This window comes from Limulus polyphemus, unplaced genomic scaffold (assembly GCF_000517525.1).
Source record: "Limulus polyphemus unplaced genomic scaffold, Limulus_polyphemus-2.1.2 Scaffold479, whole genome shotgun sequence".
In the NCBI taxonomy this organism is placed as follows: domain Eukaryota; kingdom Metazoa; phylum Arthropoda; class Merostomata; order Xiphosura; family Limulidae; genus Limulus; species Limulus polyphemus.
In genome coordinates, this window is record NW_013666089.1 from 446693 (window position 1) to 471546 (window position 24854).

Here is a 24854-nt window from a genome sequence, read left to right on the forward strand (position 1 = left end):
AAAGTACAAGGATACCATGTTGTTGAAGTAGAGTAGATAAGGTACTCGCCAAAAACAAAAAAAAAAAAGAAATAAACTAGATTATTTTGAAAAACGATTTGTGGCAATCTTCTTCAATTGCAATATCTTCAAGTCATTTCTTTCTCTGGTTAATTGATTGCAGAGGTATTTCTTGCAGTTTTGAAGTTTTACATTATATACCAGGAAGTATTTTGTTCATTACAATGCCATGTGTGGTACAATTAACTATTATGGTTTGAAGCTGAATAAAAGTGTTATTAGAATAAAATCGTACTAATTATTTATTTTTATTAGTGGATGTCTTTACAAAGAGTTAAGACTTTTATTGCTGGATTTAGTTACCATAATGTGTTAAAATGATGAATGTTAAAAAGATGCTAAGCAATATTTGCTAATTCCTAATCAAATTCAGTATTGATTAGCAGTTTCGGTTAATTAAATCCACGAAATTATTTTGTCCCTTGAGATATGTACAGTTTTTATTTTTATATTAATTTTATGCTATCACTTAGTTGCCTTGAAAACATCCTGACCCCAATAAACAATAAATAGATTTGGCAGACTGATGTGTTTATAACAAATGGACTAAAACCAAGAAAGATATATTATGTCAAATGATAATATATTTTATTTACAGAGATTAATATGCATATGTTTTTTTAAATCAATGTACAGAAGAAAACATATTTATGCTTCAGATAAGGTAGTTTGCTGTGTTGCTTTTGATCTAGAACTCTGGCTTTCATTTAAGTGTGAGAAAAGTTCCTTTCAAGTTCTTTGCCAATTACTAAAGAAAGCCTACTAAAACTGACAACACATGAATATGGTTAATGTACATGTGATATGATGTACCCTTTTAATTCTTAAATTGCTAAGGGAATAGATATAGAATGCAATGTTAAAAATATGATAGTGCCTATAATGATGTGGTATACCAAATAAGTTAATTATAAGCATGTTTTTCACCAGCTTGAGAAAGGTGTATATACCATGACAAATAAACATGTTACAAGTAAAGTGCTATAAAACAAACAACTAAATGATTATATGGAAGCTTATGTTTTGATAGAATTTCGAGTTACTGTATCTTTACAGTATGCTATGGTATTCAATTCTGTAGTTCTATTAAAAATATCTTTCTTCTTTTATATCTCAAAATAATGAATGACCTATCGTGGATTATATATATATATATATATTATGCTTAATATATGTACCATAGTTGTCTAGTTGCTATGACTGTTCTGTTATATGGTGTAGAGGTTGTCTGAGCCATTATGTATGATATATGCTAGGCCTGACTCATCACTGAGTGTAAATGTTATGGCTGGTCCTCCATGAAATAGTTGAAGCTTCAAATACAGCTGTGCAAAGAATGTTATCCTCCACTACACTTAATGAGCACATTTTACCACATGTTGCAGGTTACTAGCATCTGTGTACTTGACCACAGTAAAGACAATATAAAGGAAAATACTTTTGTTATGACAGAAAGAGGGGAAAAAAATCCATATTTATCTTATAGCTAAATTATTGCTTATACTTTGTATTGTATATTTATACAATGCATACAGTATTCTTTATTTTGTTTTTATTGCGAGGGTCCAGACATGGCCTTATGATTAGCATGTTCAGACTGAAAATCCAAAGGTCTATGGTTCTTGACTCATTATAGCAAAAATAAGCTCAGCACTGGAGCTGTTGGTGTGCTCTAAGATAAACAGTAAAATCCCAGTATTTGATCAGAAAAATGCTGCCCACAAGTTTGCAGTGAATGTTTCTGACTAATTGCCTCACTACCAGTTTATTAGTTCAAAATTAGGGATAGCAAAGCACAGATTGTCCTTGTATAGCTTTGCATAAAATTTTGAAACAAACTCATCACTAGACATTGCAAGTTGACATTTTACAATAATTTTTTAAAAATTAAACAAGGAACATTTATGGCATTATCTGTTATAGCCACTTGTTTATATTTTACTACTAACTGTATTACATCAAGGCATTTAATTACCCAGATCTGCACAGCCTCGAGAAGATAATTATATAAAAATTCAACATTTTTTATTATAGATATATCTGCCAACAAATACATGATCATGGCAGCAAAACTGCAATGAATAAAACAATATAAAATTATAAAATTTATAGAAAACTATTAAAATGTCTGCAGTTATAACACGAGCATTGGGGATATTCCAAGTATCAGACATAATGAAAACAACAGATACTAAACTAGAAAATAAATTACAGATATATAAGGGTTACTAGAACTCACAACATCCGAGATCCAATTACCACTCACTGCCTGTAGTTGGTTTTGGGTATGATAGGTACTCTTAAAGACATAGAAATAGTAATGTAATATCATCAAGTATTTTCAATTTATATAAAAAAATATTATCCAGCTTTCTACCTGGAATGCTTACATCTTTCTTTATAAGTCACTGTTGTTAAAACCAGGTCAGTTATTTTGTAGTCAGTTGATATGCAGATAATTCTTCTCTGGAATCCAGACTCTGAAGGGAGTAGTTGTGATGAGAACCATCAACCCCCAACCAGAAAGAGAAGCATCACTGGAAAGATATAAGTTGGGCCATGTTGAGGGAGTGGTATATCCTGGGATGGGTTTAAGCGATTGACCCACCACAAAGGGTGATGTATACAGGAAGGTAAAGACAGAAGAGTGGATAAGGGAATGCAAGACATCTTCCAATGATCTACCAGAACCATTGAAGTAAACGTGTATGACCGAGAGAAATCGGGGCTCCTAGAGAAACAAGAATCCAAAATTTAAGAGAAAAGTGTCTTGTGTGTCAAAATCTCCATGGCATGAATATGTGTGGGAGAGGATTAAACCCCTTCTGTACAATTTAAAAAACCCTTAAGTGGACAAGAAAATGAGTGAGTCAAAATGGATTTGGAAAGCTAGACCAACCAGCCCAGGTGAGAGGCCTCCAAAATAAGAGTGGAGGTAAAAATCAACAGGTGAAGCCAGACAACTTATAATAATGGAAATGAAGACCCATAGGATGCATGTACTGAGCAAAGGAACACATGATCCAGCTGAAAACATAAGGGGCCATAGCTAAGCTGAAGGGAAGGGCACTGAACTGGAGAGACTTGATCATTGCATGGCCATCTGCAAAATATTTTCCATGGGGTGGGGGGCAAAGTAGTGGGAAATTGTGAATTGAATAAAAAATCCATATACATATGCTGAACGAATAAAGAAAAAATAGTTTCTCATTTTCCATGTGAAGGCAAGTGCCCCCTCTTGCCACCCCTTGCGGATACCCATGGATCATTGATGGCAAACTAGAGGAATGAGAGGATGTTGGACAAATTAAAATGTGCATAAAGGAATTTGAAACTTCTATCTTGGTTAAACATAGCCCAAGAGAGAGGGCCCAACATAGTATTAGGCTTTTTAAAATAACATAATTTATACAAAAACATAAGTGGAAACCACAAAGCAAATAAATTTTCAAATCCATACAAAATATAGAAATTGCTGTTGTTGCCATAGGAAGAATCATGAAGTGAAGACAAGAGGTCCAGTACATGTACATTAAAACATTTTAATCATTATAAAGACATTATGTCAACCCACCAGTGCTTGCATTATGGTCATAAATGCTGAGCTGACACGCTACTGTTGATATAAATAGTCAAATGAGCAATTTTGAAGGTCAGAATGTAATATCTTTAACAAAACATATGTCTTATATGTATAGCTGACCCACACAAGCAGTACTTCTGAAAATTTCTTCAGAGAACAGTGATTCTCAAGTCTGAGTCAAAGCAGAGGCATTGCTAGGTGTTTAAAAGATTTAGAGTTCAAGACCATAGGCACACAAATTTTTGGCACTTCTGTATGATATTGATCATGATTTTTGTTCTGATTTTTCAAGACACCAACTGGGGACTTGGGGCACTGTTAAATCAAAGCCAGGAAATAAGTGACTTATGTCTGAGTCTTGGATTTGAATAACAGGCAAAAGCATAAAATTACTTGATATGATGCAACAAATGGATCCTACCTTTAGTGAACTGTATGAAAAAATGTAATTTGAGGGTTAAAATATTCAGCACCTTGAACTTGTTTTCCAGCAGGAGCTCTAAAATAGTGAGCCACTGAAACCTCCAAAGTAGGTCACAAAGGATGCAACAAATTTCTATTTTTTTGTAAATACTAATTTATTCAAAGTGAGTTGCTTCATATTCTCACTCTTTTTTGCTGTCTGACTGTGGTACAGTAAAATATATTTTTTTTAGATTGTTTCAGTTTTTTTAACAAAGCTACACATAGACATCCCTGATTTCAAACTGGTAAACTAGAGAGATGGCAGCTGGTCAACAAGACCCAAAACTTGGGCTATTTTTGTCTGACCAGGTAGTGGAATTTTAATTTAACAATCAGTCTTCTAGTACAATCACAGCTCCAAAGTATAATGCATATTTAGTGGCAATGAGATGCAAACCAAGAACCCTCAGATTCATAGTCTAGGCAAGCTAAGCATTAAGGTATTACTAGCCCTATTTGTAAGCATTATAAACGTTTTATGATTGAATGTTTAAGAATAATGGAACAACTCAAAATAAGTGATAAATGGCATTGTTGTACTAGCATTTTATTCTAGAACTGCAGTTATTCTATGTTGATTCTTAGTTACCTGACAAGTGGGGGGTGTTGATTATTTGCAAAAGGGAATCCTAGACTGAAAAGGTTTGAACACCTCGCTGTTTTGTAATGGTGTTTATATAGTCAAAAAAAACAAAACAAAAGACATTTATAAAGTCTCTTAAACCTCAGTATTTGCAAATATATTGAGAAAATGAAAACACCTGATGGCCCTTTCATTTTGTATGTTTCACTCAAAAAGTAGTATTTGTTTTTCTCCATAGTTTTAGATCTTTAGTACTTGTTTGAATCAGATGTGGATGTGTCAACAGAATAATTGATATTAATCATGTGTTATTTTGACATAACATGTTGGTTTATTATTTTTAGATTTTTCATAAATCATTTAACTTTCTAAACATCCAAGCTTCAAGCAAAGGATAATATTGTTATGTCTCCGTTTGTTACTTAATTTCCCGTAACTTCGTTCCGACGAAACTTTAGCGACACAACTCCTTACTTAATAAAACTGGTTTATTCTTTTCAAATACAACTTTACAATACACTTATTTTCAACAGTTGCTCTATAACAACGAACGTGCTCAACTGCAACAATACTATCTGACTGCAGTTCAATTACTCACTACTTACACATTGTCCCGTCACGTTATCATCATCTTATATATACCAGACTACCCTATATCTAGTAATCTCTCGACAATTCCCGAAGGTTCGAGAGAAGGAGTGGCGTGATACTAGTCATGTGACCTCGCTGACGCAACAATATATTAACTGTTTCAGCATATTTTAAATATTAAATTGTTCTGGTATTTTGCAGTTATGGATTAATTATTCTGCTCATTGGAGTTATTGAAATGTCCTAACAGTTTGCATTTATAAATGGATTATACACTTAAAGAAGGAAAAAAATTGCTTTCTTTCATTAGCTTTGTAATTTTTTACTTTAAAGTGTTTATAGCCAGTCAAGTTCATTAATTTTTTTTATGCTTGGAGTTGATATGAAAGTGAAGCATTTCTCTCTGATCCTAGTGTGGGGATTTGGAATCCTTTTCGTTACCCTCATTAGTTGTTGCTCTTTGGTTGGTGTTATTTTGCTGCCATTACTGAACAAGAATGTATACCAAACATTGTTGATGTTGTTTGAAGGATTAGCCGTGGGTAGTTTGCTGGGAAGTGCTGTCTTCCACTTGATTCCTCAGGTAAGTGCACTTTCTTTGGGTTTTGTTAGCTATTCTCAGGTATTAATTAACTCTACAAGTGGAAATTTTGCATACTCTGTTGGATATAGAATTAATGTAGTTCTCCCAAGTGACATTAATATACCATCAACTTCTCAAGTAACATGCTACTCAAAGTAAGTAAGTTGGTTTGTGCATTACTTTGCTTATGTAGTTGTAAAACTTATTATTTTTGTTACTTTTGATGTACACAAATATTTTTTTTCCCTCTTTATTACTGAGTGTACAGATAAACAGTAATGTGTTGTAAACCAGAATGAATAAGTCAGTTTTTGTTTTTTGAGATGATTTTATAGAGATCTGATTATACTGGAATTTCAGTTTTTAGGAATTGGTGACAGAACGTTTTTATAATTATTCATATAGACAGTTGGTGTTCTTTTACTTATTATTTTTAACTTGTTTATGTATCTTTAAATGATCATTTTTTGTTTTTGGATATTCACCATTTGTAAACTGTTTGAATCTAAAGATGAAACAATTTTTTATACTTTTCAAATAATACCATTCTCCATTTTTCTTTAAAATTAATTTTGTTAAATTAATCTCATTGATTATAATGTTGAAAATTAATTTGAATATTTTTTAGAATTAATTGTGCTACTTATGAAGATTGTTTTGTATTGTTAGCTTAATGTATTGATTTAAGACTAATGTAAATCTCCTAAGCTGGTCAAATCTTATGGTATATTACTGATATTATGTCCAGGAATATTGTTAAAAGTAAGGGTACCCAACTGATGATTCAGTGCATTCTAGTTATTAATGGTTCTTAGTTTGCTTTGTATTGATTTATTATGTTACATACTTCTTGTCAATTTTTGATCAAACATTGTGTTAGATGCTTTCATGCTTTCAGCATTGCAAGTGGACACTCTTAAAGCCCTGTTAGTTATAAAATTAATAAGAATTTCCTTAAGTGACACATCTCAGTTATCCATGTTTCAAGTGAACATTTTTCATGCACTAGAACTATTAGAATCACTGATAATTTTCTCAACTGAAGAGTGTAAGATAATATCAATTTTGTAAGTTGACATTTTTCATGCTTTGTTAGATATAATTGAAATACCAGTACTTTGTGTAGATGGCATGCCTTTAGTAGACTCATTTTATGATCTGTCTGGTACAGGATGAGTTAGTAATGCTACTCATTCTTTAATTTACCTTAAAAGAATAGAGGACCAAGCAGTGAAAAGAAAGAGATCAAAAATGTTAATCATTTAATCCTTTTATATTTTCATAAATTATTAAGAAATATTTGATAGTCATTTGTATGTTATTGATATTATTAAATGTTCATCTCAGTCTTCAACCTATGATACAGTTAGTCACGGAGCATTCCAAACATTCCCCGTTTAGTAACAGATTAATGTTATTTGTATTCTAAAACAGATTTTTATAAATTTTACTTTTTATTTCGTTTGAAAGAGCATCTATTTTTTCAGGTATTATTATGCAATATTTACATACATGATAAATTCTAAAAAATAACCACTAATAGGTAACAGAATGTTTTATATACTCCTGAAAACCAAGTAATGATCGAACTAAAATTACATTTACCTTTTTTTGATTGTTAAGTACTAACAAGTTATGCTATTACATTGTAACATATACAGATTATTTCTGTGTTTGTAGATGTAAATTAAAATAACCTATTATTCCTGAAGAAAATTTTGGTGAAAAATATACTTTTTTTTCTCTTCTGAAAATACTTTTACTATCAAAGAAAAACAAAACTAGTGTTGTGTTACAGGCTTTCAATTTGCTTGGTGAAAACAATGAACATGATTACTTGTGGAAATCAATCATAATATTTGGTGGAATCTACCTTTTCTTCTTGAGTGAACGATTTATGAAGATCATCATACAGGTGAAAAAGGTACATGTATATGTGTGAATAATACTAATGGAATTATTACACTGAATAGGCAGTAGTAAAAGCTATACATTAAATTGTTTGTGGTAAGCTTAAGAAATCTGCATTGAGATACATCAACAGCATATAAGTAGCTGAAAAATTAGTGATGAATAATATAGAATGTGATCTGAATTCATTTTCCCTTTAGGTGTGAAGAAATATATCTAGTATATGGATTTTTTGTGTTTGTGTGAATAGGCTTATCAGATCTTAGGTTTGAAAGAAGTGTGCCTATAATACTTTCAGTTGATTAAAGTGTTTGGAAACACTATTTTTACTTTGATGGAAAGACAAAAGAAAAATCAAATTTTTCGAAAACAGTGATTGTATGTACTCTGAAGCAAGAGTTGAAAACAAGAAAGCTTCAAATTGTTTGTATATTGATTGAAATTTTGTTTCTAAATATGGTTTCCAAGTTTATACCTCACCTGCTTATGAGATTTGAATGTCACTAGCCATGAGTTACCTCTCACCTAAAAAAATGTGTTTAACATGAACTGTGTTAGTGCATGATGTCATCTTCCTGTGAAAATAGCCCTCCACAAACAGAACGGCAACACAACCTCCTTGCACAGTAGCTCCCCCTAAGTAATTTTGTTTGAATTAACTTCATTATTTTCCTTAGTGTTGTGTAGAATGGATATGTTCTAAAAATTTTAATCAGTTACTTGAAGTTTGGGAGTGTTTACAACTGAATTAATTTTGTTCAAGTTTACTTTGTTTAGAGTTTGTGTTTCATATAACCATCATGGTTTCTAAAAAAAAAAACAATTTGATGATTACCCAACATTATAATATTTTAAATGATGATAACTTCCAGTTCATTCCTTGGTAGTGTGGATGTTTCTAACAAGAGACCTGCGTCTAGTGGTTACTGGTGACTCATTGTCTCTGTTTTCATCTGATAGATAGGTTATTCAGGTTTTTACACACGAGTTAAATCTCCACCTCTCTTTACCACCTACCCATATCCTTTCTTCCTCCTTCTGTTCCCCCTTTTCTTCATTGTCTTGAGTATGTACTCTCAGATCTCTTAGCCAAGAATGCCAATGAGAGGGTGTTTAGCCCACACCTGGTTATTCCTCTCATATTTTTGTGGTTTTTCAAGAAAGCTAGAAACTAGTATCGACCTATCCTCTCTCAGCTAGTTTTGTATTGTCTCTCAGCTCTGTATGGAGGGTTTCTTTTCTTACTGGTGGTTCTTTTCACCTGGACTGTAGATGATCAAGATCATCTTTTAGACACCATCTTACATATTCTGAATGCACTGTACTCCAGACATTTTCTTTGTTTTGTCCATCGGATTGGATTTTTCAGTACTGTGTTCTTCTTCTTGGCATTGTATCTGCCCTTTATCTCCTTAATTGAGTCATGGGGGCATTCGCATATCTTGTTCACAGACTGGGGCGGAGGTTTCATTATTACATGGATGTTTGATCTCTCCTCACCCTTTCTCAAGAGAACTTCTCTCACATCTTCATTATTTTGCAGGAGGCTGCTTGGCTAGGCTAGCTTGTCAAGCTTTCCAAACCTTTTCCTATGACTGCTCTATTTTTTGTACATCTACGTGTGTTTTCAACTCCCATCCCACTTGAGCTCAGCCTTCACCACTTTGTTTAAGAGCAATAGAATGTTTTGTCACTAAGGTTTGTGCTTTTCTTTTACACCCTGTAAATGAGGTTATTTTTCTTTTAAGAGCTCTGGCTTCCTTTGAACTACTCGTTCATTTAGGCTGCATATACATATCCTCTTCCAGTGGAAATTGTCAGACCAGTGGAATCTTTCTCAAGATCTGTTGTCCTCAGTTTGGGGCTTCCATTCTCCTTTTCTCAAGGTTTTATCTTGGCAGCTCAAATGTGCCAACTATATGGTAGGTATCCTCCTTGCCACCCTGACTGAGTTTCTATTTCTTCCTCAATGCCTCACTGTCAGGGTTGGGAAGGTATCTCCAAATGACTACATGAATGTGGACATGTGGGCTCCAGAGGATTGTTCATTGCACATCAACATTCTTGAACTTATTACCATCCAATAAAGCTTATCCTGTTTCCTCCCTCTACTGTTGGATTGGCTGCTTTGAAAATTCCACAATATTTTCGTATATCAACTATCAGAGGGTACCTGTTCTAGGACTCTGTTTACATGAAATAGACATGGTATTTTATACTTATTCTCATTGGGTTCATCTCACAGCTTTTCATGTTCCATAAGTCTGAACTTGATGGTTGATCACCTCTCTCAGCCAGACAGGTTTCTAATTATGGAGTAGCCTCATCTTCCTCAGGTTTTTCATTGGGTTCAATTTCAGTTGGGCAAACCTCTCATCAGTGCCTTTGCTATTCTCAACACCAAACTTTTCCTCTTTGGGTCCCTAGTTCTTTATCCTTTGGCTCTGATGGTCGATGTTCTCAGTTCGGGCTGGTCTTACCTTTTTCTGTATGCCTATTTCTCTTGTCTCCTTGTTTTGATATGCAGTATTCCTTTTCAGATCCTGTTTGTGGTGCCTGTTTGGCTGGCACAACCCCAATTTCCTTTACTTCATCAACTGATGATCAGGTACCCTCTTTCTCTGCCTCATTCCCACACTCTTTCTCCAACCATGTCTTTCACCTAGCGGTGTTGTCACTTCAACTTCACATGTAGGATTTGTCCAGCCCATTGCCTGCAATGCTGGACTCTCCATCTGTGCAGCCTTTTACTTATCCCATTCCTATCATCCTTCATCTCTGTCTGCCTATCAACAGAAGTGCCAAGATTTTCAATGTTGATCCATCAGCCTTTTTCTTCCAGGCTGTCATACTGTGTTTCACTTTTCGGCTCTTTTCACATGATTGTTCAACCATGGATTGTTGATTTCCATTCCTGCCGGTTCTTGGGTGCCTTTATCAACTACAATTTGCCTTTACCATTACTGTCAGGTTTATCCTATCATCTCCACTTTGTTCTGATCTTTCCTTTTTCACTGACCAACTCGACCTACTCCCATGACTGACTGGGACCTTGACGTGGTTTTATACATTCTTCCATGTGCTCCATTTGAGCTGTTTGTTGCATGTTCATTATACCTTCTTTCTCTGAAGATATGTTTTCTTCTTCTTCTCATCTGTGGTTATCATCATTTGGATGTATGTGACATTGATGGTTCCTGCACTCTCTTTCACTGTATTTACTTACTTACTCTGTCCAGACTAGGCCTTTCTTGCTAAGACTTAGGCTGCTCAAGAAGGTAATCTTTTCACATTTTGTCACATTAGATTCATCTACTGTCTCACTCTCTTGCATCTAATTTTGACTGGCATGTGGATCAATCCAGACACATTCATCTCCCATTATCTTTGTTATCTAATTGTTTTGTCTTCTAGGGGATTTTGACTCCCTCCAATCTCTGTTTTTCAATAAAACTAGATACTGTCTTTGAGAAGGGTAAGTACATTTTCTTTGTCCTTATATAGGATTCCACCAAGTGGCTAGTGCTACCTTCCAGGATATTATTATTTTCCAAAATCCTCAGGCCATGGTTAACATAAAGTGCTCAACTCATCCACCCTAACTTTATCATTGCCCACTGTTGAGGTAGGGTTGTTCTGTACGACTAGTATAGGCATCCTTGTGGTATTAAAATTATTCAGTTGCCAAATCCAGACTGTATCATTCCATAGACTATCATGGAAAAATCCGGCACCAGGGAAGTTACTGTCCTATTCTTCGGCTCGCACTTGCAGGCTTTTAAAAATAGGGTTTTGTGGTCACATATTGCACTGTCTCCTGGAAAAGACCTTTCTGACTGGTGTTCAGTGGAAATCCAGGCACTTCTCCAAGTTTCTCCAACATGAATTCCCCCCCCCCCTCTTCAAGTGGAAAACAGGAGACCTTTGCCCCTTACCAGCTCCTAGCTGTTGGAATGGTGGACCTTGGAGAGTTCCTCACTGATTGTGTACAGCACAATAAAATTGGAAGTAGGATGGTGGTGGTGGCACTGTCTATATAATGCAGGGCAGCCTTCAAACAGCTAGTGTGCCCTTTCTGCAGAGGGAAGGGTTTGTCACTCCTGTCTTTTGTCTGGCAAGTTGAGTCAAGATGAGACATTGTATGGTCTGATCATGTCCTAACCACACTACACTTCTTGGCTCACTGACTACTTGTGTTTGAGAGCTCAATTGGTCATGATAAAATTGCACCCAGCCCTGCAACACTTGGTGTTATTTTGCCTTCCCCTCTGTTTCTTTTTTGGGGGAAGAGTACACCTGGTTGTGAAGAGAAGCTCATCTAGGATTAATGTTTGCACTAGCCCCTCCACTATTTCTTTGCGAGGTTCTACCTATTTTTTGTGCATAAGTACGTATTGTCTCAGAAGTTAAAGTTTTCCCTACCTAAAAATGTATTTCTGATAGATACCTCTGCATACTTTCCCAACCATCCTCCCAATATCTGGTGTACTTTCTTCTTGCCTCATCATTGAATGAATGAAGTTATTTTGAGTATAAGAAAGTTGTGTGGCCCTCATATAGGTGGAGGGCTATCATTGCATGATGATGTCATCATATACTAGTACAGTTCACATTGAACATGATTTTTAGGTGGGAGTTAGTTCAAAGATAGTGACATGAAAATCTCATAAGCAGATGTGCAAAGGATTTAGCTATTCTTTATGTGGAGGTGAGTATCTATCATAAATGCATTTTCAGATAAGGAAAATGTTAACTTCTGTAACTTTTGTTCATGAAAGAAAATAATTTTTAAAGAAATCATAAGAAGTTCCCAAGTCTTCAGAACTCCCCATTGAATGCCATTAGTCAATGTTACAGGAGTTCTGAGTAGAAACTTTCCAACAAAACCTTACTTTACTGCTCAAACCACTTTATTTATTGTACTGTGATTTGAAAAGTCTTAATTCTTGTTGTATCCAATCATACCTAAATTTAATTTATAGCTGTTTCCAAAGCCATGTTTTATTAGTATATGACTAAACCACTTAAAATGTCATAGGTATATGGCAACTAAAGCCAGTACAAAAAATAAGCAGAAAAATATGAGGGAAATGCTTAAAAGTAAAGAAGTGTATAATATGTTCTGTAGTTTCTTAGCCAAGATGAAACTGTTATTTGGGATGGGACAGAAAAGTTTGTATAAAATTGACAAATGCATTCAAGGCTGTGAAAAAATATAAAATTTCAGATTGAAAATTTTTTTTTATTTTGCAAATAAATGTTGGAAAATGATTAAATACCAATTCTAAAATATTTTGGAGTTTAAATTATTATAATGTAGTTAGAACCAATGTTTAAAATTGGCTTTAAAATTTGTGTCTCAAAATATAAGGTGGTAAACAAATATGAAAGCAAGGAAAGCCAATCGTATCTTCAGACTTCAATAATTTAGAATTAAGTTTTTTTTTATAATCTTGAACTTTGTACATGAAAATTTATCACACTCGCAAGTTATTATTTAATATTTAGAAACAACAAAAGATTTCATGTATCAGTCATCTTTTGCAATAATACTTTTATGCTTTCCTAGGCTTGTTATTTCAGACAATGCAGTATTGTTTTACATGTTGATAATGTTGGGGCCTGAAGTGTTGTATTCATAACTAAGTAGTTACTCAAATGCTTTCTAACTAACCAGTAACAACTGGTTTCATTTATTAGGCAGATGTGTATTTAGCCAAATTAAAAACCTAGAATTTTAAAAAATTCTCTAAGTAGCTTAAATTTAAATCAAACAAAATAAAAATTTGAATAAAATCAATTCATTTTGTAAAATAAAATTTTACAACTTTTATATTATAAAGTTTGAAAACCATTAGGGAATAAATAAAAATAAAATTGAAAGTCTATTCAGATAATATAGTATTAATGTGTTAACAAGTAACAATTTGTTTGATTTGGATGTATAGCCCTTTACATACCTCTAATAAATAATTATGCATGTAAACCATACAAACTGCTTATATTACATCAGTGTATTAGGTGTACTTTCTTTAATTGCTTCACTCTTCCCAGCAACACTGATGAGCTATTAATTTGGTGAAATTAGCCTGTTGCATTAGGAGTAACAAATCAATGAATAGATTAAGCCTTTTCTTCATCCTTTTTCCACTGAAATTCATGGTATTGGTAAAGAAAAGAAATTAACAGACAAATAACAAGAATATTTAACTGTTAGCCACACTAATGTTTTCTTTTAATTTTACAGTGATGTGATGGTACGATACCAGGAAATATTTTAAATGTTAGCTGTGTAACACTGTAACCAAATATTCAGTATTTTTTACGTGGAAAAAGAGATTTCCATTCTAATTTTATAGTATTTTGGTTAATCAATGTGATTGATATGAAAATGAAAATACCTAAAAAAGATTTCAAAATTATAATTAAAAGTGTATTCATTCATAAACAGAATGCATGTTTCTTCTTTCTTTCAAAAGTTGCTACTTATACAGTCATTCCACTTGCATTTTCACTTGTTTTAGACATAGACAATACAAAAACATCTCTCTAAGGAGAATTTTAACTTGTAAACATTGAAAAATTGATTCTGTGAGAAGTCTATGTTATAAGATGTCGGTGTCCTAAACAATTCTAACTTTGATAAAAACAAATGTATAAAGTCTAGACACATTGTTAGAGTGGGTGTGGAAAAAGACAAAGCGTGAATGAAAATTTACCATGGCAGTGTTCATATTGTTATATCAGCTCAGTGGTAATATTATCAGTTACTGGCTGAGGCCTCGACTGAATTGCTATAGACTCCATCTATGTTGATTTCAGAAAACATATAAAAAGCTCTTATGGTGATTAATAGTCTAGTCAAATAAAATTAGACATTTAATGTTTCTTTTTGATACTATATTGTAGTGTAAGGATATATGCCTGCTATTAATTTCTAAAAAATGGTGGGTGGGGGGTGGTTGTCTAGATCCCTCCCATAGATCTGAGAATGCTTGTAAAACATTAAAGAATAGTTAATAATTTCTGGAAAAATTGGAGGTTTGATCTCTTTTCTAGATTCATGCATTATACAACATTTAAAAATAGTTTTAATTTCTGGAAAATAGTGGAGGGGAGTAGGGGGTCCAACTTCCCTTAGATCTGTGCTTGTACAATGTTAAAGAATAGAGATATTCAATTATAACTTATAAACATAACACAATGTAAAACAAGACCAGTAAACTTACACCTTATTTAACACTTAAGTAGCCAAAGAGTTGGCAGTGGGTGCTGCCAGCCAGTTTCTTTACCTGTAGTCAACAGGTTCAAAATTAATGACAATAGTAGACAATCTTAGTAGCTTTGCCAATAACAAAGACAGGTTAAGTAAGTTTGATGGCAATGGGAATTGATTATGATACTCGTGACACTCTCCAACCCCCACCTGAATCATAAGGCTGTGCTAGGTCAAAGCTGAACAAACTTAAATTAAAAGAAGAACAACAACAACTTATAATGCTAAAGGGTATCATCATGGTCAGATAATAGATTGACCATTATGGAGTTTTATGCTTAACAACAAACAAATATAATGGCAATATTTTGATTACTTGGACAGTTGAATTATTGAAAATAGTAATAATTGGAAACTCTATTTTGATTAATTGGTTTTTAGAATAATATAAAACTGTAATAATCAGAACAACTAATTTTAATTAGTTGATTGTTAGAATAATATAAATGAGTAATGATCAGAACAAATAATTTTGATTTGTTGATTATATTTGAAATTATAATTAATCTGTTGTTGGAATAATGAAAAATGGTAATAATCTGAAACTTTGATTAATTAAGTGGTACTAATTGATATAATTGCTGCTTATAGGTAATTGATTAAATTGTTCAGTTCTAAATACAATAATATTATTTGTGACATAAAAAAAATCCCAATTTTCCATAGATGAATTTTAATAAGTTAATACTATCAGCAAAATAAAATAGCCTACAATTTTCCAAACTTTACCTAAACATCATCTTCACAGCAGTGTGTACTTTTTTAAAGTTTGTTTTAAACATGTCACAGATGATCTCTTCCACAGAGTAGATAAATAATTACATTCATTTCTAAGAAACTATTTGGCTGTTTGCAATAATTTTGAAATGAACAAAAGAATATTCCCTAATCATAACATGCAAAGCATGGGTATGAGAAACCTATTAAAACCTGTCCATTAAGCTATTTCTCTGAACAAACATGATGAGCTAAGGGCTACTGCAGTTATTAATAATTACATAGATCATTGCATGTTGTAAATGCTTTAACTTACTTTAAACACTTGGATAGTTTTGTTACATATTGATACTTTGAGAATTCAAATTCTGTGTCTTGGAAAAACAAAAACATTATATTTATACTGAAATATTGTGAAGAAACAAGTTCCCACCTGGACAGACTCATTACTAAATTGGCTTAGACAAATACAGTGGGGTGAAAGTGACATTGGTCAATAAACATTCAGTTATGTTTCTGAACATTTCTGGAAGAAAATATTTAAAACTTTTAGATTCAGTGCCTTTTTTCCAGGGTAGGTTGAGTTACTCCCAAAATTTTTTTTTTACCATAGTCCTTTTGAAGCATGTATTACAGTTGCAGCCTATTTATATATATATATAATTGACCACATAGTATTTTTTATAATATTCTAAATAATATAGAGTACAATGTAGAAACAAATTTATGTCATGTTTTTGTTTTTATACAATAATAAAATTATTAGTACTTTTAAGTTTTGTGCTATATTAATTTGTCAATTTTATTGTTAATTGAAAATCGATTACTACATGTACATTTGTAATTTATCATATGGTTAAAAGGTTGGCATGGCTAAATGGATAAATAATACTGATTTGAAAGTGTCTGCCCCATGATTAGAAAGTTGTGGGGATTAGAGATGTGCCAGTACCCGTCAACTTCCATCAGAACAAAAATTCAGGAAATAACTCCTTAAACCCAAGTGGATGCTGCTACTTTCTGGCCAAAAATCTCAATTTAGCCATCAGATGGTGACAGCATCTGATAAAGTTTGTCTCTCCTTGGCTGAAAACAAATCCAAACCATGTTATTATCCACCTTTTATAAATAGATTGGAAATTTTATAAGGTATGGTGATAATTATTAGGACATTGTGAAAATAAATCTGACAGAATGTGCTAAAAATTATGGGTTTAAAGAGTTAAGAGGTGTGGTGTTACAAACATAATGTATACAAAGTAAATTTATGGTTTATTTAGGACTGAAAAATATAGTTATGCAAAGTATAAATCATAAACATAAGACTATGTAAAAAAACAACAATAATTTAAACATTATTTCACACTGCAGTAGCCCAAGAAATGCTGGTGAATGCTATCAGCCACATGTCTTCCCTCCAGTTAGCAGTTCAAATTTGGGGATGGTGGAAAAGAGCCTTAATAATTTTGCCATGACTCAAAAACAAAGAAACAAATATAACCTCTCATGTCTGAAAGGTTGAGCATGTTTTGAAGGCAATAGTAATCAAGCCCTCTTATCATGAGGTAATCCTCCTAATCACCAGGTCATGCTGGCTCAAAGATGAACAAACTGAATTAATCAGAGAAATAATCATGGAAAATTGTAAGGATAATACTTCAGTTATTGGAATAATTGAAAACACTAATTTTGGTTAGTTGAATATCATAATGGCAATATTTGGATTATGTAGATAGTTGGACTAATCAAAAACAATAATAATCAGAAACACAAATTTTGATTAATCCATTATTTTCATAACATCAACTTAATTAAGGTTTCAATTACTATATAGTTGGAATAAATGAAAGCAGTAATTATCAGAAACACTATTTTCAAGTAATTGATTATTTTCATGAATTAATTAATTCAGTAGTAATTTTGATTAATTGATTATTTTACACAACACTAAATGATACTTGTAGTTAATCTGTTAATCAATTTAATCACCCAGGTCTGGTCCATATTTTATGTTTTTGGTTATTTCAGTGTTGGGGATAGCCTATATTGATAGGGAGATTACATAAAATTCAAGTCTGATGATCACAATAAGCATCTCAAGAAAACTGGACCCAGAAAATGTTCATTTCTTTGTTAATAAAAACTTGAATTATTCTACGACAATTTATGTAAATATGTTTCTTAAAACACTGTAATTTAATTTGAGAACAAAGTTTTAGAAACCAAATACTTTAATGAAAATGCTTGAAGTGTTTGTTTATGTTGATTGTATGAAGGAAGTTTTAATTTTTCTACTAACTAACATTAAAAGATATTTTTTTTTTCATAGATATATACAAAGTTCAAATTCGATGACGAGGAACCCACTTTGAGACTAATAATGCTTGGAGATGGCTTGTGTGGGTAATGAAGAAAAACTTATATTAAAGTTTTTCTGCATTACCCATGCAAGCCATCTCCAACCATTATATACAAAGTTCATTAGTAGGTTGTTCAATACTTTATTCTTTCAGCAAAAAAAGCAGGATTCAGAACAGCCTGTAACATCTAAACTGTTGTCTTCAAACACATCGGGAGCTTCAAGTACTTGTTGCAGTGTTGCAGTGTCACCAACCTCAGAAGGTGCCTGTGTGTGCTCAAACGGTTCGGCTGGAGATAATTCAGAAACTGAGACCAGCTTAACCAGAGTTACTAATAGTCTTGATATCACTAGGAAACCACAGAGCAATATGGAAGAGACAAAAGTGAGTTAAATTCAACAATAGTTTCTTTTCTTTTAACAATAATTTATATATATATAATAAGTATAGCTTTGAAACTATTTTATCATTTACATTAATTGTCAATAGGCGATCAAGATCGGCACTATAAAACAATAATGAATTTAATATAAATTCAAAACTATTTAAAGAAACAAGAACAAAAAAACCCTCACACTTTCCAGTCATTATCCAAAAGTCATAACAAAGATTGCCTGTGGTAATAGCACCCAAAAGTGTTGGGGATATCCCATCTATCAGACAAAATCAAAAATCAGATGAGAAACCAGTTAGCAGTCATGGAAACTTCATTAAGGATACAGAGTTGAGTTTTTACACTCACAACATCTCAACTCTTACTGCCTTTCACTGTCTTCAGCCAGTTGTGGGAAGGCAGTTACCCTTAATAAGATGTAATAAAGTTAAAAGTAAAAATAAGATAAAATTAAGCCATCCCAAAAAATATATTTCTACTAAACAATTCCTACCATCTTCCACACTTAAAAGTTATAAAAAATCCTTGAAGTAGAATAAATACCACCCTAATAATTCTACTACCTGTTGCTCCCATCCTCCACCCTTTTCTAAAAGTGACTTATTTATTATAAAAGATCTTAAAAATAACTACAAGACTTGCCTTAAGTAGTTCATATTGTCACATTATTTAAGTATAACACAGGATAGCTAAGACAAGCTTAGCTACTTAAGGTTAGTCTTTCCAGTCCCAGCTACACTGAATCAATTTAACTTAAATATTAAAGGTAGCTAACTACCTCTAGTGACAAAAATGTTTTTTTTCTTATTGAATATTTATCTATTAAAATATTTTGAAATTTATTATAAAAACTTGCAAAAAACTTTTATTTGCCAGTACTTATATCCATTATTTTCTAATTTAGTTATGAATAATATAACATTATCCATTAAAACTTGCTGTTATTACAAACAGTTAAAGATCTTTTTAATTGAGATGTAGTGATGCCTTTTAGCATCATACAAGAAACTACACTATTGGGGGTGGGTAGACCAAGGATGGGAAAATTAAATGCTCTTCTCTTATCAAAAATATTTAGTTGTACTTTACCATTTACTGATTTGATATCCATATCTAAATAACTAGCATATACATTATTATTATTACTTTTTTTGTTTCAAGTTCTTTGGGATATATTAGACTTGGTGAAAAGTACTGATTGTTTATAAAAATTCGATCGTCTATATAACGAAAATTATAATTGTATAATTTAGGATTTTAAACTTTTTTCATGAATGCATTTTCATAAAAAAACAAATATAAATTGACCATATTTGAAGAAAAGTTAGCTCCCATTGGAAACCCCACAGTTTGTTTATATAACTGTAAAAAGTTACATAAAAGTAGCATAAATATTATATACACAGAAATGAAGAATGTTTTTACATTGAATTTTAGTAAATTTATACTTAGGAATATTTATTTCTGTGTCTATAAAATCATTGAACAGATAATTAAACATTTTTATCAAATCCTTTAAGTCTATTTTAGTGTATAAAGTAGTAAAATCGTAAGTAGAAACAAAACATTTACATTACTTAAGCATTCCAAAACTGGACTGTCGTTCTTAATAATCCAAAAATATTCATTTGTGTTACTTAAACATAGTGTTTTTATTTTTTCATACACAATATCCTGAATATTATTAAGGAGAATTGAAACAGATTTAGTAACTGTGTTTAAAGAATTTGTTATAAATATGAATTTAATGGGATTTTTATGCAATATGGGAATTGCTTATACAAATGGCAGATGATAAGAAGAAGAGTCTACATGTATATTCCATTTTTTATGGCCTTCTTTATATTAGTAATAATATTGTTTTTATTTAAAGTACTTTTTCTAAATGTCCTTGTATTGTTAATTTCTTTAACTAGAATTTTAGCGTGCAGGTTTTTACAAATAAAACCGAAGTTGCAACCTGCCTTATCAATACAGTGATAATAAATTGTTCTTGCACCTTCTTTATTTTATTTTTGAAAACGTGAAAAGAAGTGTCAATTTTATATTGAGCAAGGTTTAAATTTCTTAAATTATTTTTTATGTAATTCAGGAAATACAGTTTTCATTCAAAAAAGAACCATGGACAATAGTAGGTTTTATTACTTATTTTGATATAATTATCAATATTTTTTCCAGATCTTTCAATATTTCACATTTTTTAGTTTTTTAAATTCTAAATTTAGTTTCTTTTTCAATATTGTTTGCAATTCTTTATATTTAATGATCCCAAAATTACCTGTAACTATATGTTTATGAAAAGGATCCTTAAATTCATTGTTATTACAATTACAAGGTAAATTTCTCAATATCTATTTCATTAACCCATTAACTGCAGGAGGAGCGGTTCAGTTGCCGTTTGCTGACTCACAGATAAAACTGAGTTGCCATCAATCACAATAAAACAGTAATTTTCTTCATACGCATGGAGTTATAGTTATATATGTGTGACTGATGGATATTTCCGTCATTCGCAGCCAAGTCATAGAACTTCAATGACGGAAATATCCGTCATCTGCAGTTAATGGGTTAAAATCTTCAATAAATTTTTTGTAATTCAAAATAAGAAGACCTATAGGTATATTACATTTAAAAATAACTATACGCTGCACTGATTTAATAGGAAAAATATTTTCTTGAACACTTTCATGGATCAAGGAAGGTATAGCTAAGTCATCATATATGTTATGCTTAAAATCAATAACTGTATATGATTTTTCTTTTTCCTTTATTAAAGGATTATTTTTAGGTATTTGATCCCATTTTAATTTAAATGTTATTAAATCTGAAATTAAATTTTTGTGTATATGTTTAAATTCAAAATTTAACATATATTTGGACAAATACCTGAGTTTTGTATTTTTTTAATTCAAAAATTTCTCTGTCTATAGCAAAATCTAAAAAAATTACAAAAATTTTAAAAATCAATCCATTTATTTATAGTTTTTCCTTTACCCCCTACATATATTTTGTTTATTGTTATAATTATTTATTTGAAACAGGTTTCTTATACATACGTTTTTACTTAAAATGTCAGCATTTTTGTTTTGAAAATCTTAATCTAGACCAATATTCTTCTTTTTCTGTTAACAGAGTTTCATTGTAAACTTTATCCAAAATAGTTATTTTTTCATTATTGAAAGAATGTTTATTAAAATGATCTATTTCAATAGAATGAGGAAAGCCCTTATTACTATGAGATCTATGTAGGTTAATCCTTAGATGTAAAGGATCAGTTGTTTGCCCTACATATTTAAGACCACATTTACCACAAGCTAGTAAATAAATTACATGTAAAATGTACATAGTGGTATAACCTGCAGTACATGTTGAAAATCCATGGCTGCTGGACAAGTTAAACATCTAGAACAATTGCATGTAACTTTTCTATAAATTTCAGAAGCTTAATTAGAAAACTGTCGAATAGCTAGCTGGGCTATAGGACAGTATACAAGATAGATGACAGTTAATAAGAAAAAGGAGTAAGGGCGACAAATCAACACCTTAACATCATTGTTCTCTACATAATAAGAGGTATAGTTTCAAAACTATTATATCAGTTACATTAATTGTCAATAGGCGATCAAGATCAGCACTATAAAACACTAACGAACTTAATATGAATTCAAAACTCTATTTAAAAAAAAAAACTTCGCATTTTCCGGTCGTTATCCAAACGTCATAACGGAGATTGCTTTTTTTGTTTTTAAAATTTAAGCACAAAGCTACACAATGGGCTATCTGTGCTCTGCCCATCACGGGTATTGAAACCCGGTTGTAAGTCCGCTGACATACCGCTGTGCCACTGGGGTGGAGGTAGGGAGATTGCCTGTGGTAACTGTAAAATACATTCGCTAGTGAAAATATCTGTTTGTTTCGTTTAACTTCGTGATTGGATTATGACATATCTTCTCCCATGATTCAATGTCGTTGGTAGATGGTACTGCTGAATCAACAAACGTAATTTGTCATATCAATATATTATTAGTTTAATGAGTTAATCAAAGTTATCACGAAAGCTACTCTGTGTTTACATATACTGGTCAAAATCGTTTAGGATTTCAATTTAGACTGTTATTAGTCTTAGCTTATTTTTCAATAAATTTTACAATTATAGTGAATCTTGTTTTTTCAAAAGACGATTTCGTTTATCTCTTCTCTAAGTAAAGGTCATGAACAGTTATTTTATTCCTTTCATGAATATAATTTCGCACCTGTTTATCCATTATGCGTTATAAAAACTTGCATTTTTGTACAAATTCGGTTATTTTATGCAATTTATAAGAAACTTTGCATAAATACAATATCTGTGATTGAAAAACATTTCCATAATTTTTCACTCTCCTTGGCAGATGTTTAGTGATTGTTTTGTTTCGTATAATATGAGAGGCTTATAGTTCTCAGACCAACATATTTTTTGTAAACATAACAGTAATGAAGTATAATGTTTATATGTGTTGTTGTTGTTGTGTTGCTTTGGCTGTAGTATGATCAAGCTCTTCTCTTTAGATACAGACATACGTGGCTAAGAATCCAGAAAAATTGGATGAATAAAGATGACAGAGAAAATGGGCCAGTCGTCTCTAAATATACAAGGGAACTGGATAAGAACAAACGTTAAGCGATTGTAGGGCCTTCAAAAGAGTTAAACAATTTACCACAGATGGTACAATAAACTGCTTAATTTAGATATAATCCACTGAAAGTGAGATTGTAAACAGCTCAGCAATGAATAGATCGGCAAAATCCTGTGAATAACAATAATGATGAAACAGACCATAATAAAGCCCACAGACTCACCTGATTTTAAACCATTTGTAAAAAAAGGGTACAATAGGATAGCGCAAGACGTGTTCATTAAAAACAAAAGTGGGTATTTTCTATCAGGTGTAACTGACTTCTTCCAGTTACTCAACAAATGGTTAGAGTGGGGGATGGGCTGATCAATCCAATTCAGTAATGTTGACTGATGTCAAGTCTATTTCATTAACCTTTACCTGGATACAAAGGTCAAAGGTAGAACTACAGTGTGAGTATGTTATATTAAAACGATTTTGTAGGCTCACCTCGTCATTACAGTAAATGTGGCCACTTCTGATCATGCTCTATCTAACGACCGTGCATCTTGACAATAGTCCTGTAAAATCTCTATTTCAATCTCTTTAGTTTTAGAGTACAATAGTTCCCACTGCCCATTTCAATAGTCCAATCACATAAAAATTTATAGGTACTGCAGCCGGCGATTTGACATGGACGACTTTTATCGCTGACTTTTGTGTTCGAGGATTCTTACCTGTTACAAGACTTTGCACTTTGCTTACCTTGGTTGGGATATGACTTGTTGCAAGCTTCTTTGTGGATAGTTCAGGTTCCCAAAGTTGATCGATGTTGCCTAGTTTTCTAATGCAAATAACTATAAGAGGCATCATCATATTGGAAATCCTAAATTCTCAATCTGAACACAAATTTATTATCTAAGTTTATGAGTATTTTGTGTTGGAAAGAGTTTTAACATACAATTCCCTAAAGTGATCAATTTTGATGAGATCGCACTACCTATGAGCATTAAACAATATCAGAAAGTAGTTTATTTCATACTTTTCCACCAGAACTATATGTCGGCTGTGTTATCACGTGACTTGCTAATTTGCACATTCGCAATCATCTTAATATAACATCTTAAATACTCCGTAGTAGACTGTCACTTGTACAACCAATTGCCCATTAAGGCATGAAGACATAATGCTAGTTAGGTTGCTGTGGTAGCAATCAGAGTTCTGTGGCAGATTGCAAAGAAAAGTTGTAAACAAATTATGTGAAGTGAATGTTCATAGAATGCTGCATACCACCTCTGCAAAACCCCTGAAAGAGTTAAAGCTCTTGATGATGCAAAGGGCCCAACATCTTCAATGCAGGACACTTAGCTAAGACAAGACCAGAGAACCTAATTCCTACTTATATCAGTATGGGAATGATATATATCCAGCATCTATCTGCTCCCCGAAAAGTAAACGAGAAGATGCAAAAGACATCCATGCCATCAATGCTTCGATAACACTTAAAACACAGTCCTGGGGTACTCTGAGTTAATGTATAAATGACTAGGGTAATTTTGATCCCACACAGATCTAGGATGACCTCACTGCTAATAAGTTATGAATACAAATGGATAAATAGCCATGGAACCCAAAATAGTAGAAGTACCATAATATACCAAATCTCCATGTGATGTCATAAACCTCCTCAAGATAAAATATAGAAATACTCTCTCTTGAGAAAGACTTCTCTGGTT

General features: G+C 32.2%; 1 protein-coding gene across 5 annotated transcripts in view; it reads left to right on the forward strand.

Moving 5' to 3' along the window:
* Nucleotides 1–24854, forward strand: part of LOC106458519 (zinc transporter ZIP14-like) — a 64996-nt gene that overhangs the window by 15390 nt on the left and 24752 nt on the right. For 4 of the 5 annotated variants that reach the window (XM_022384757.1, XM_022384754.1, XM_022384758.1 and 1 more), the window contains 4 exons: nt 5696–5865; nt 7664–7789; nt 18283–18513; nt 20616–20654. In XM_022384757.1, coding sequence (XP_022240465.1) covers nt 5696–5865; nt 7664–7789; nt 18283–18513; nt 20616–20654 — 566 coding nt within the window. The remainder of the gene's footprint in view (nt 1–5695; nt 5866–7663; nt 7790–18282; nt 18514–20615; nt 20655–24854) is intronic. The other variant, XM_022384756.1, reaches the window with a different exon arrangement.